The 14,341-nt window shown below is 60.5% G+C and overlaps 1 protein-coding gene across 2 annotated transcripts in view; it reads right to left on the reverse strand.

Moving 5' to 3' along the window:
• Positions 1 to 424: 424 nt before the first annotated feature.
• SKI (SKI proto-oncogene) overlaps positions 425 to 14,341 on the reverse strand; it is an 80,030-nt gene continuing 66,113 nt past the window's right edge. Inside the window, exons 2-7 of one of the 2 annotated variants that reach the window (XM_055382763.2) lie at positions 7,466 to 7,591; positions 7,161 to 7,276; positions 6,463 to 6,725; positions 5,972 to 6,264; positions 4,313 to 4,543; positions 425 to 3,967 (exon numbers count right to left, since the gene is read on the reverse strand). In XM_055382763.2, the coding sequence (XP_055238738.1) occupies positions 3,779 to 3,967; positions 4,313 to 4,543; positions 5,972 to 6,264; positions 6,463 to 6,725; positions 7,161 to 7,276; positions 7,466 to 7,591 (1,218 nt within the window). In that variant the 3' untranslated portion in view covers positions 425 to 3,778. Of the gene's footprint in view, positions 3,968 to 4,312; positions 4,544 to 5,971; positions 6,265 to 6,456; positions 6,726 to 7,160; positions 7,277 to 7,465; positions 7,592 to 14,341 lie in introns of both variants that reach the window. The other variant, XM_055382756.2, reaches the window with a different exon arrangement.

The raw sequence follows: 14,341 nt of genomic DNA on the forward strand, positions 1-14,341 counted from the left end.
AACCGCAGGTGCAGCCTCAGAGGCCCCCGTGGAGGCCCAGCCGGGAAGGTCCCATCCCATCTTCTGTCCTGGCACTGCACTCTGTGGGGCTTCCTCCCAGCCGGGCCAAGGCCATGGTGGCCTCAAGCCAGGGCTCCAGCCACATCCAGTACTACAAGGAGGGACTGCAAGCTCCCTGAATCGCAGAGGAAACCGTGGCCTTGCCCAGCTCAGAGGGGACGGAGACTAGGTGAGAGGGCAGTTGTGCCAGGGCGGCCGCCTGGACCCCACGTGCCCTCGGGGTTGACGGAGACTCCGAGGCCCACAGTCTGACCTGTGACAGCGCCCCCACCCACGATGGCCTGAAAGCGAGGGGGTCCCAGCCGCCCGTGTGTGGCCGGTCTGGGGAGGGGCTGTGGTGAGCGCACGCACAGCTGTCCGGCGGTCCTCTCAAAGTCCTTTATTGTACAATGTCATCTGTTTCGGGGTCGGGGAAGGACTAACAGGTACACAGCGAAATAGATAAATATGCCAAGCTCTTTCTTTTCTTTTTAAATCAGGCATTTATAAACAAGAAAGCATACATTAATTACATAAAAATAGTTTCCGAGTAGCAGAGTAAGCATCATACTGTCGTTAGCAGCAGCGTGGGGCAGGGGCAGGGGCGGGGGTCTGGGTGATGTTAAAGGTAGAGATGGAGCTTTTTCCTTAATTGAAAAAAAAAAGTCATTTGTGACTCCTGACTTAAAGCGAGAACGAACATCTCCCTGGACCCTGGTGGGCTGAGGGAGGGGTGGTAGGGGGGCCGGGGCTCGGACCCACAGGGAGGAGGGGGTGGGGGGGCCGGGGCTCGGACCCACAGGGAGGAGGGGGTGGGGGGGCCGGGGCTCGGACCCACAGGGAGGAGGGGGTCACATGGGAAACGCACACGGGTTTCTCCGTCTCCCCTGCCCCCCCCGCAGGAAAGCATTTTTTTTTTCCTCAGTTAAAAACAGCCCAGAAAACAAGACAACTCTCAGGTAAGAAAAGAGTTTCTGAAAAAGGACCCAGCATATACATGTATAATACAACGGTGAAAAAGGAAAAGGTATTTACAGGTGAACTGTTTTTACATTGGCTAGTTCTGTACGAAAAGCAGACATTACGTGTATGAGTTAGCTGCTCCAGAGATATGAATGTTATTGCTGTTGTTTTTCCCTTCGTTAAAAATCTTCTTTCAGTATAGAAATATAATGAGAATTAAACTGAATACACAATCACTTAGAGGAAGGGCCTCACACACAGAGGAGTCAGCAGCCCACACAGCGGACACCTCTTCCCCCTTCTGCTGAAAAGAAACGGACTCGCACCTGTGCCAAGGGGAGCCAGGCGTGCACCCCTCGGGGCCTGGGACCCCTCAGTCCAGAGCAGCCCTGCAGCCACAGCTGCCCCCTCAGGCCCCTGACAGTGGAAGTGACCCTGGTGAGCCGAGGCAAGAGCTGCGGGAACTGCCTGGGAGGGTCCTGAGCTCGCCTGCCCGCATCCGGGTCCCACTGACCGCACGGGCCTGGCAGCTGCAGGAAAGGGTGGGCCCAGGTGACACTGGCTGGACCCTCCCAGAGCCGAAGTGGGGAAGGGCTGCCACTGCAGATACAGCACTTTCCGTTTGGGGCAAGATGGGGCGGTGGAGGCGTGGACCCAACGGTGACCGTCGGGATGGAGCAAGGGCAAGGAGAGGCTCTGGCCCAGACACAGCTTGGAAAAGCTCATCTCCCTCTGGGGTCTAAAAACTCAAAGCAAACGGAGCAAGCCTGGCGGCCCTGGGGTGGGGCAGGGCCTCTACCTCACTGTGATCTTCCACCTGGCGACACAGGACAGCCACACAGAAGCACGCCAACACACTTAAAGCTTTGCTCCAACTAAATCATTTAGTTTCCCTTGAAGAAATAACTGAAAAAAAAAAACCAACTCTGCTAAAACAAGGCTAAAAACAGCATTCTGCGTGTTGCATAACAAAACCGACCCTTTACAAGACACGGTAATAATGCCCGCTGACGGATCTACCTACGGCAGAGGTGTGGAATCCATGCACACAGAACAACCGCAAAGAAAACAAAAGCAAAGAAAATTCCAAACAAACGCTGCATATACATGATGTCCCTTTTGCATTGCACTTTAGAAGGGGTGGGGGGCTTCAGCAGCAACCAAGACCCCCCTCAGTAAACCAAGGGCAAAACCCCGCAGGCAATTCCGCCACCCAGATGCGAGGGCTCAGCAGTCTCTGGTCTTCGCTCGTCACTGCCCCGAGGTCGTCTGTACCTGGGCAAGTAACCTCCACCTTCTGTGAGCGCGTGCAGCTGCCGCGGGTGTTAGAACGGATTCAAGCAAAGAACTCCTGTAAGATCTTCTTGTGTAAATAAATACCGTAACTGTAGGATAGGTAGCCGCCTCTTGTCTACTGGGAAATCATTTTTCAAGCTTGGGCATAAGAAACCTTATACAATTTGCATAAACAGGTGAGAGTAAACGAGATTATTTGGAATAAATGCAAGGAACTTATTCTGAGAGTGGCAGATTCAGTCGCTACTGAGGACAGGTATCTTGGGGGTAAAAAGACACAAGTCAGGATTTGCTGTACAAGATGCTGGAAGGCACAGAACGACCCCCGAAGTTCAGTTTTTGCATTTTCGTTTTCTTGTGATTCCCTTGTTCAACCAAGCACCAGAGGGGGTTTCTAAGCACTCGAGCACTTCGGATTTGACTGCTCTATATAAATCGGTAAAAACCTCAGTTCACTGGGGAATAGAAAGAGAAGGGGAAGGTTGTTGACAAAGTGCAGTTCTAAATATACGTTTAAATGAACGAACAAAAAAAAAAAGAAAAATTGAAATAATGCTGTTTTGTTCCAATGCTGCAGCCTCAGTCCCAAAATGAAGGGAGCGACGTTTGCCGAACTGAAAAGGGTCGCCCGGTCAGGCGGCACGTGTGCCCGGAGGGGCTGAGGGTGTGACCGCCAGCCACGGTCACCACCCGACGCAGGTCAGTGCCTCGTGGTGGAGGAGCGTGGGCAGAATCACGGGGTGCAGAGGAGCCGAAGACCGTCCCCTCAGCTCTGGGGCAGCTCCTGTGCGGCTCTGCACTTCCTGGTACCCGTGGGGACAGCGCTGGCATCGACGGCGGCGTGGCGGGCGGGGTGGGCGGCAGTAAGGCGGGCAGTGTTCGAGCTCATCTCGCACGCGGCACTGTCCCTGCTCTCCCTGGCAGCAGCAGGAAGACCTGGGTCCTTGTCGCTGAAAAAATAGACTCTGAAGAAAAACCCCTGCTGTCCTCACGCAGCCGCGGGCAGATGAGCTGTGATGGCTTCCCCCGGTGGGGAGGGTGGGGCGGCCGCCACCCCCACTCCGTTGCGGGTCTTCAGATGGCATCATGTGTTGGGGCTTTTAAAAGTTAGTCATTTAAAAATGTGTTGATTTTCTGAATTTCAAGTCTCCTTACTGGTTTTAAATAGCTTATAACAAAAGTGTAAATGTTACAATGTTCCAGCAAGCAGAGGACCAGCAGGCCGCCGAGCTGGCCCCGTCTCCAGCTGTAGTTGGGGGACACGGCTTGCTCCCTTGAACTTGGCCAGTAGAAAATTTTGCAGTGGATTCCAAAACTACATGGTCACAAACACTCGCTTGGTAATAGGCACAGTAAGACGTTGTGCTGTGTGGGCCGCAGGGGCGGAGCCGGGCAGAGCTGCACCGGGCAGAGCTGCACCGCCCAGCCGCGCCCCCCTACACCCGCGTTGTCGGCGGCGCTGCGGTGGCAGGCACGGAATCTAGGGCTCCAGCTCCGCAGCACCCTCGCTGCCCGCAGCCTCGGGGCGGGCCCGCGGCCACAGCTGTTCCTGCAGCTCCTTCACCACCTTCTCCAGGTGCTCCCGGGCCTCGCGCTCCCGCAGCAGGTCGGCCCGCAGCTGCTCCCGGTCCGCCTCCGCATGCTGCAGCTTCACCTGCAGGTCTTCGATCTGAAAGGGAGCCGAGTGGTCAGCAGCGCCTGCTCACTGCCCTGCCCCGGCCCCAACGCTGCTTCCCCCACCCGAGGCTCCTGCGCTGCTCCCCCTGTGCCTCCCCAGTGCCACGTGCTGGCCCCTCCTCCACCTGCTAGGACACGGGCTCACGAGACGCAGGGCCCAGCAACCACCCACCCTGTGCCCATCAGGGGGGCACGCACTGAACGTGGTCCCAGGCCTGGATTCTGCTCCAAGGCCTTTCCGGTTGGGCAGGACTGGCCACCGGGGCCCACGGCGGCCCCACGCGGTCTGGGCTCCACGCCCACCGTGCTGCGTGCCTCAGTCTCCCCACCCGCATACCTGGGCCGAGTACTTGGCGCGCAGGCGGCCCGCCTCGCAGCCCTTGTCGCACACCCGGGCCTGCCGCGCCTGTTCCAGCTCCCGCTTCAGGCGCAGCCGTGACTCGTTGGCCTCTTTCATCTTCTTCTCGTTCTCGGCGCGGAGACGCTCGATCTCCTTCCGCAGGTTCCGCTTGGCCTCCGTGGCTTCTCGCAGCTTCTCCTTCTTGGCCACGCGTAGGAACTCCAGCTCCTGGGGGCCGGAGGCGGCTCGGGGTCACTGCCCAGCCGGTCCCAGCACAGCCCTCGCCATGACCAGCAGTCCTCAGCCCACCCCGTGGGGTCATCTATCTGACAATGTGCCCTCGAGCCCCACCCCCAGCGCGCCATCAGCCCACCCCGTGTGGTGCCCCGACCCCACAAAGGCTTTTCAGACCCCCATCCTGAGTTTCCGCCAGGCCTGCGGCAGCTGTGCTAAACCTGGGGGCCTGAGTCAGTCACTGGAGGCTGCGGCGGGGCCTCCCCCGATATCTAGGGCCACGTTCCCCTTGGGGGCAGCCAGCCAAGTAGGCCCTGGCTCCCATCAATGTGAGGAGGGCAGCCTCAGACATCGCACCATCTGAGGGCCCCGGGTCTCCCCACGCAGCCAGATGGAGACGTCCATCCGCCCGGCGCCTCCGCAAGCCCCCCCACTCTCCCCATTAAAATATCCGTGTGACTCACACCCCACGCTGCAAACACACCACATGAATATGTATGTGGGAAATCACACCTCCAACCAGAATCAAGGACAACAGCGGCGGGGGACGTGCTGGGGCGAGGGACTGGCACGCGCAGGAGGGCACGTCGGCAACCCTGCAGCTCTGAGGGCCGACGGGGTTGTGCTGTGCCAAAGCCCACGCCGCGGAAGCTGCCAGACGCCGCCGAGGTGTGAATTTAGCGGGGCCGGGTGAACAACGGGCCGCCTGCACACCTCTCTCCCCAGGCAGCTCTGCCTGTGAACCGCACCTCCCTCAGTCATGTCAGAAAGAAACCTAAACAACGTGAAAGGAGGCGCGAGACCGGAGCTGCAGCGTGAGAACCGTGAGGCAGAGCCCAGAGAAGCAGCGTGTGCAGGTGGGTGTGTGTGTGTCTGTGCGGGCCGAGCCCTCTCCTTCCTACTCGGGAGGCCTGGCGGGAGCCGCCTTCTGGAACACCAGGCGTTAGTAAGCACGCCCCTCACGCCTGTGTTTTGCAGACGCCAGGTCTTGCTGGCGGAGCGCGTGAACACCCACTCCTGGAGCACACAGAGCAAGGAACTGTCTCCGTGCAGCTGCTCCCAACTCTTTCTGCCACTAAAAATAGCCCGGCCTCCCTTATACCAGAGGAACATGGCTACTTCCTCAGTGGGGCCACCACGCAGGGTGTGTGATCCTGATGGGGAAAGCTGTGGTCAAGCCAAATGTAGTGGCCTCCTGGGATGTCCATCAGCCTGGGGACACTGAGGGGCTCACCATACCCAGAGCTGCAGCTTTTGGGAGACGGACCCCCAAGGTCCCACGCAGGCCCACTGAGGTGGAGGCAGAGAGGAGCGCGTGGGGCAGCCAGGAAGGGAGGAGGCACCACCCGTGCCCGTTCACCTGGTGCAGGCTGTGCTCACTGCCCGCGCCCTGGACCTCCCAGCACCACTCGCCCCGCTCACCTGGTGGAGGCTGCGCTTGGCCTGCAGGGCTGCGCTGAGCTTCTCCTCCTGCTTCACGCGCATCTTGACCACCTCATGCAGGAACTTCTCTTTGGCTTCCTTGGTGTCCAGGCCGCCCTCCAGTGCCTGCCGCAGGTGCTCCAGCTCCGCCTCCAGCCCACTGGGGGCGTCGGCAGGGGCCGCAGCATCAGGGACAGCCGAGGGCAGGGCACGCGCACCCGGGGAGCCCAGGTCCTTGGCAGAGCTGGATGAGGTAAAGGACGGGGAAGAGAGCGAGGACAAGGAGGAGGTGACTGAGGAGGAAGCAGAGACAGAAACGAAGTCATGGAAGTGCCCGGCAGCTCCACACCAGGGAGACGCGCCGCTCCCAGAGGAACCTGCGAAACATGGGGCCGCCAACGCACCCCCGGGCGACCAGCCCCCCTCAGCCAGTGCCACCCCCACAGCCCACAGCCCACAGGGAGTAGGCACAGAAAGCGACTCACACGTACATTCCTCCCTGCTTTCAACTTCCACCTCCGCCTCCGAGTCCTTGTCCTCCTCTGGGGCAGCCACGGGCGCCAGCGTCTCTGGGGCTCCTGGGGTGTCCACAGTCAGCTTCCGCTTCCGAGGCTGGGTGCAAGTGGCAAGAGGCTCGGGGGCCCGGGAGACGGCGGCGGCACACGGAGGGCTGCTCACAACCTTCTGCTGGGCCGGCGGTGCGAGGGCCACGTTGGGGGCCACGGCTGTCTCAAAGCTCTTGTAGGAGTAGAAGCTGGAGGAGCAGGCGGGTGTCGGGAAGGTGCCTCTGTCCCCAAGCACCACCCAGACCCATCCTGGCGTGCACCCTCTCTGAAGGTGTTAAACAGGAAAGACTTTCCCAGCTCCGAATCTTCAAGTCAAGCTTACGGTTCCTAAGAACCCGTAAGCGTTTTCTGCTTGCTGGGTCTCTTGCGAAGGCCAGACACAGGCCGACCAACACATCCAGAAGCTGCGCCCAACAGACAGGGCTCCACCCACAACTCCATCCAGAACACAGGGAACGCTCTAGGTGTGCTCTCCCTGATGCCAGCCAAAGGAACGAGACTGCCCTGACCAAAAGGCGGCAGGTCTGGGCACCCAGCCTGCAGAAACATGGGCGCGTCCGCATGCACAGCCCTCGTGGAGCCTCCCCCGTGATCAGAAACACCTGTGAACGGCGCCCACTCACCTGTCTCGGATGAGGGCCGGGAGATGTGGGGAGAGCTCTTTCTCACTCGCTGACACTGCGGGGGACCAGGGTCGGAAAGCAGAGAGGCGCTGGCGAGGGTGAACACAGCCCAGGCTCTGTCGAGAAAGAGTTGTCTGTGTGAGTGACCAGGAGAAAAACAAGCCACTTCATGTCCCTGAGGCTGCGCCGGGTGCCAGCCCTCAGTAGGGGGCAGGTGGAGCCGCCAGCCGCTGGGTCTGCCCAAGGAGAAGGGCCCCAGTACCCACCACCCACCACCCCAAGGACCCCGACAGGCCCCACAGCACCTTATTGGAAGAGCCGGCCAAGGTCCGCAGCCAGCTGGACGGCTTGTCCTTTTCGGAAGGCGCGGGGGACTGGGAAGAGGTGTCATCTGTTTTGGGTCTTATGGAGGCCGGAGGCTCAGAGGAGACCTGCGATCAATGAAAGGTTTTGTTGGCACCTGTGGTTCCCAGGGCAGGGTCCCTCCACCAGCCCCGTGGCTGGCACATGGTAGTCAGAGCCCCAGGCACTCCGGCCACGAACGACCCTGAGCTGCGCAGAAGGCAGATTCCAGGGCACCCCCCAGGAGACCAAGTCCACTTTGCATAAAAGCCCTCAGGCCACGCGCAACAGGCGCGTGGAGGCTGTGCTGAGGGACAAGTCATCTCCGAGAGAACAGAGCGGACCTTGTCCTGCCGTTCGGGTGACCTCACCCACGGCTGCAGCAGGTTTGGGATGGAGCACCAAGACCCACTCTCCCCTTCCACAGCGGCTCAGCCTGGCCCAGAGTCCCTCGTCCTTCTGCCAAACCCCTTTCCTAGAACCCGAGTGTGTTCTCAGAGGGTGCCCAGCGCTGGGCACTCAGCTCAACCAGCCACAGCGCGGTGAGAGCCACTCACGACGGATGCGTCTGGGAAGGGCAGCTGCGGCACAGGGGTGGTTCGCGGGGAGGGCACACCGTGTCCCTGTGGGCCACTGGCACAGGTCCATTAAAGAGTGGGCATTCTGGCTGCCCCCTCCCCACGGAAAGGAAACATTTTCAAAACGAAGGACACCATCCCCAAGGAGCCTGGCTCTACAGGATGGCACCACACACACCTTTGCCTCGCTCCCTGCCAGCCCCGCTGCTGGAGGAAGCTACAGGATGGCACCACACACACCTTTGCCTCGCTCCCTGCCAGCCCCGGTGCTGGAGGAAGCTTAGCGAAGGTGCCCAGACCCAGCCCACCCAGAACCAGGTCCCACTGCTGGAGGAAGCTTAGCGAAGGTGCCTGGACCCAGCCCACCCAGAACCGGGTGTTGTGTATCAGGTGCTCAGGCACATCCCCCAAGAGCCAGTGAGTGATGTGGGTTGTGTGCTGGGGGCCTGAGCCGGTACATCCAGCCTCAGGCAAACATGAACTCCCCCAGCCCTGCGGCTGGAAATCCCTGAGACGTGCTGCCCGCAAGGCACAACTGAGACCCAAGGTCTCTTCCCAAGCAACATCACAGGGCAGTCTCCATAAAATGGGCCATTCCTCTACTGCCAAAGACCCCACAGGACAGCACAGAGTCTCCAGGGCAGCTGGCACCAGGTCTACACCACAGGCCAACGCAGAACAGGCCACACAGGGCAAGGAGCCCTTCACAGGGGTGAGGTCCCACTCACTCTGCCGAGGCCAACCTCAAGAGGAGGCAGCAAAGTCGGGCAGTGGGGGCTCCGCCCTTGCCCTCAGCCAGGAAGCCTTGGTGGACAGAGCACACTCAGGGCCGGGGGCTCTTCCCACCTCCAGGACTCTAGGAGAAGACGCTGCATCAGGAACCAGCCTCCTGGAGGCAGCAGGGACCCTGCTTCCCTAGGGGGAAGATGGGGCGCAGGGCAGACTGTCCATCAAGGTGCTCCAATTATGGGGATGGAGGGCCCTGGGGGAAGATCTGGCCAAAGCCCGTGGCCTCCCCTGCAGCACGTGCACCCACCCTGCAGCCCTCAGGGAACAAGCAGGGTGGGGCCAGGAGAGGGGCAGGTGCCTGGCTCTGACCTGGGCCCAAGGGAGAAAGATAAGTGCTCGGGCGCACAGGGCCGGGGACGCAGGGCAGGCAGCCCCTGAAGGCTCACGGCTGTGGATGGTTTTTTTCGGAGACACTAAAATAGCTGTTCAGGAAAAAAGACACTGAAAATACCCCCTCTATGTGGCGGCTTTCGAGGGGAAGTGAGTGTTGATGACGTCTGACGGAGGCCCTGACCGCAGGGTGCTGTGCCTGTGCCTGGCAGGGGCGGGTGCCATCCTAGCTGCAGCAGAGCCCCTTCCGGAATCATGCGGACCCTCCCGAGAGGCACAGAAGGCCGAGGACGCCCGGCTGGGTGGAGCTTCCTGTCTAAGCAGCCACTGAAGCGGGCGCGGAAATTCGGCTCAGTTATCACCCGGGGAAAAGCCACAACAGCCGGCGCTGACTCCGGGAGACTCAGAGACTCCTTGAGGGGAAAGAGTCAGATGCCTCAGGCCACCTCCATGAGAGCCAACGCCTGAGAACACGGCTCTGCCTGGCGGGGCCCCAACAGCCGCCCTGTGGAGGTGGCGGGAGGACCGCAGGCCCGGGGCCCCGAGCCCAATCCACTCAGTGGGGGGTGGCCGAGGACCCTGCAGATCTGGAGGGTTGAGGCAGATGGGCTCAGGGCCATCCTTGGGGCCAGGGACGCTCCTGGTCTTCAGGGAGCCAGGACGAGCCTTCAGAGACGTGACTCCGTTAAGACCCCTGCCGACCCCTCATCAGGCGACTCCCGGCTCTCAGGGCAGGCTCTCTGCAGCATCAGAGAAACGGAGAGAAATGTGTAAAATAGAAGGTGTCTGCGCCCCTGTGGGCCGGAGGAAGTGACACTCTCAGAGGGACTGTCACCTGAGCAGTATTGGTTTCTCAAAGCCCCAGGAAGCAGACAGCCGTCTTCAGTCCTGGGATGCCACCCGCCCTACCAAGGCCCCTGGGGGCCCCAGTGTCAGCTGTCGGTCAGGGACAAAACCACACCCAGTGACAGACGGCTGAGTCTTACTCTGGGAAGAGCAGCTACGACTGCTTGCCTCTGGTGTGACCCTTCCTGGGGCTTCAAAACCTGCCCTTGGAGCCCACAGGCCACGAGGCAGGAGCACGGCTCTGGACCTGACACACCAAAGCAATGGGGCTGGGCCTGGATAGGCCTGCAAGGGGCTGCCCCATCCCAAAGCCCTTCAGGCCACTGTCAGCTTACACAGCGGAGGCCAGACGACACACCGCGCTGCCCCGCGGCCACTTCCCCTCCTGGGGTCCTTCCCTACACCCCGAGGATGACCAGGCAAGCTACCTGGCCAGCAGGCACCCGGGCAGCGAGTGTGAGCTTGCACCCAAGGACAGGTGCCCCCCTGCCAGAGCAGGGCAGGGCTGAGGCATAGCGGGCCCAAGACTGTGGACACCCTAGGCCCTCTGACGGAACAGTCCCTGAGCAAAGCCCACCGGACCTATGCAGAGGCGGTGGCCCAAACAGGTGAGCCAGCAGTGGTTGCCTGCCGAGGACTGGGCAGCCACAGTACACTGCCACAAGCAAGCCACCTGCTCCCCATGGGGGGGGTCTCAGAAAAGACGCTCTCCAAAAATGCACACCCCACCCTTGGGGGCCCTGCGTTTCAGGCCTGTAAGGTGCCAGGAACAGAGAAGAGCCATTGAGAAGGCCTTGGGGACCCTTTCCTGCCTGACACGTGCAGATGCTCAGGGCTCAGAGCGAAACGCTGGCCCATCCCCTGCAATAAGGAAATGGAGTTTGGAGGTCACAGAACTGCCATCTCCCTTCCCCAGGCCCCTGGCTCAACATGAGTGGGGGCTGCTTCTCCTGACAGATCCCACAGGGTCCAAACACAGAAGACCTCAACCCCCCAGAGCAAGGAGACGCTCCATGTCCCCTACCCTGGCAGGGAGGCTGGAGTCCTGGACAGCTGCCGAGGGAGACGCCGCAGAGGCGGAGGGCACTGAACCCAGGACCGAGTGCAGCAGCGGTTACAGCTGGCCTCTGTCCCCAGGCACCTGAGCCACTCCAGACAGGCTGAACCCAGTCTGCACATGTCCTAACAACAGCTCTTCCCAGGGTACCGAGAGCCCGGGTCGTCAGCCGGGCCACTTCCCCCACTGTGGCCTCAGCACCTCTCACTTCCAGAGCCCGTGAGGAGGACATGGGCACAAGCTGCTGCCCCGCCTGCCCGTGTGGCCCCCCCGAGGCAGGGACGGTCACTCGGGTCCCCGAGCTGATGCCCACAGCTCCGGGCCTTCTCCACACTGAAGCTGAATGACGGGGCTCAACGCCGCATCCCCGCCCAGCTGGCCACTCGGCGCTGACGGTCGCTTCCTTGAACCTTCTGAACACTGGGGTTTGAGTCAGCCTTTGCTGAGAGGATTCACACCCCAAATCCAAACAAAACAACCACACAGAGCCTGCTGTGAACCTCCACGACCACCCGGCATCCACCCACCCAGGGCTCACAGGCACCAGCAGGCAAGCCTCCACCCAACAACAGAAGGCAGCTTCCACGCCAGGACCCCCCAGGGCAAGACTCCGGGGAGGCGGGAGTGAGTAGTGGGCAGGCACCACAGGGTGAGCTCTGGGCACCAAGGAGCCCACGGCCTGGAAGCTGGCACACGCGCCCGCCCACCACAGGCACATTCTTGCTTTTCACTGATGATCAAAGAAGGCCCCATTTGGTGGGCGCATTGATACAGCAGCCAGGATCGGCCACGTCTGTCTCTGAATGTCTGCACCTCACCTGGGATGTGGTCTGCCTGGAAGCAGCACCCAGACCCCAAGGCCAGACAGGCCTGCCTGTGAGTTTTCAGCCTCCCCTTAGACTGCTCTCTTTGCCCTCATTGGTAAATGGGACCCCGTATTAGGGCCAAAGGATACAAGGTGGGAAACAGGACCCGGGCAGGGTCCCGCCTCTGCTCATGCTGCCTCAGGGAGCTGCTGACAAAGCCGCCCGGCCCGGGGACAGGCCACGGCCACACCCCAGACCATCCTGAGCACGAGCAGCCGATCCAGGAGCCGGGGACCACACCTGCTCCAAGGGAGAGGCGCACAGCAGCAGCCATGATGAGGTCAACACAACTTCCTCCAACCACAGGGACAACCACAGGGAACTTCGCAGAGTGAAGAAAACCAGTTTTCTGTTCAACTTGCAGCCCAGCGACCTGTCAGGAGGGCACCAGCCTCAGTCACCCCGGGACCCCAGTGTCCAGCGGCCAGTGTGCCCTCAAGCCCCCACGAGGGCGCGCACGTATCCGGCTGAAACAGACATTGAGGCCTTTGTGACGCCGGCTTCACATGTGAACAACGCACAGTGGCAGAGCGGTTGAGCAGCCCACAGGTCAGTCCAGGGGCCACCACCAAGCTCTGTGGGTCAGGCTTCCGTCTCCACACCTGCGTGGATGCTCGGCCCATGACCACCCGGTGTCAAAACTGCACCCTGGTGCGGGGGGATGGACCCACAGCTTGCGGCTACACCCCAAGGCCTGCCGCACAGCACAGCCCACCCTGCAACCCCTCCCGTGTGTCCCCTGAGCGTCTTCTCCTGCCAGGCTGCAGCCACGGGGTAAGGGGACCCTCCAGGTGAATGCATGCGCCATGGGAGTGGCCAGTCTCAGACCCGCCCATGCACACCGGGCGGGCCCATGCCTCCTCTCCTCAGCAAGCAGCATCCGCAACCAGGCACAGCTGCCATGATGGGAACTGGAGGGAAACGTGCGGCCAAGGGCCGGGAAGTCCTGCAGACGCAGATGCTGCCTCACAGGGTGAGTCCGTGAGCGCCAATTCGTCTCTGTACAGGGGCCACGGGCTTACGGAGGGGATGGCTGCCACCAATGGGCAACGCTGTGGAGTGGCGCAGATGTTGTAGGCACCAAGAAGCCTCCAGAAGCTGCCAGCCACAGTCCACATGGTGGTGCAGCCCTGGGGCCACAGCAGGTGGAGCGGCAGGATCGCCCACAATCTGGGTTCCGAGGAGATCGCCTGTGCTGGTGTTCTGACATTCCCAAGAGGCCGCCCACAGCGTGGTGAGCGGGCTGGGCACTCAAGGTCCTGCCTGTGGCCCTGCTCCTGAAGCACATGGCCCAGCAACACTCTGCTACACTGAGGTTCTCTTTGGTGTGGCTGAAAACCCGTCTGCTATTCCTTAAAAGGATACAACCCAAACTTCAGCCGTGGGCCTGGCGTGGTGGCTTATGCCTGTAATGTCAGCTCCTTGGGAGGCTGAGGTGGGAGGATCACTGGACCTCAAAAGGTCGAGGCTGCAGTGAGCTATGATCCCACCACTACACTCCAGCCTGAGCAACACAGTGAGACCGTGTCTCCAAATACAAACTTTGTGGTTTTCAGACCATCTTGCCACATTCTTCAAGTGGAAGATGGCCTATGCCCACACCAAGAGCGTGTGCGGGTGCCTGGCACCTCCATTCAGCATTTTCAAGAGAGGCCACCAATTCTCACCTGCAGAGGCCACGGGCCTTGTGGGAACAGCACGGTGTGCTCTCATGTCCCTGGCTGCAAAGACAGTTTCTGTGCACGGCCTCCTTAAACCATTTCCCAGAAACCATTTCCCAGACTGAACCGTCTATAGAGCCGAGGCTGCGAGCGCACGTGAAGGTTTTCAGAGCAGGAACGCGGCGGCCTCAGTCCAGACTCCCGCCCCCGCAGAAGTGCTTCCATAACACCAAAGCACAAGGAACAGAGAGAAAACACAACAACAAGGCTTCCTAGAAAACAATCATGACGTCTTTGTGCTTCAAAGGACACCATCGAGAAAGTGAAAAGACAGCCCACAGGATGCAAGGGAAAACGTGCAAACTCGGTATCTGGTAAGGGACCAGATTCAGAACACATGAAGAACTCTGCAAGTCAGCAAGGAAAACACAAAACACAACCCAATTTCCAAATGGGAGAGAATTCGAGTAGCCATTTCTCCAAACAGGATACTGATATCCAGTAACCGCATGCAAAGCTGCCTGACATCATTCACTGTGGAAACGCAATCACACCACAGGGAGACGTCGACTCACGCCCACAACGATGGCTAGAATTGGGTTTTTGAGACGGAGTCTTGCTCTGTCACCCAGGCTGGAGTGTAGTGGCATGATCTCAGCTCACTGCAGCCTCAACCACCCAGGGCTCAAGCAATCCTCCTACCTCAGCCTCC

This window comes from Gorilla gorilla, chromosome 1 (genome assembly GCF_029281585.2).
Source record: "Gorilla gorilla gorilla isolate KB3781 chromosome 1, NHGRI_mGorGor1-v2.1_pri, whole genome shotgun sequence".
Taxonomy (NCBI): Eukaryota; Metazoa; Chordata; class Mammalia; order Primates; family Hominidae; genus Gorilla; species Gorilla gorilla.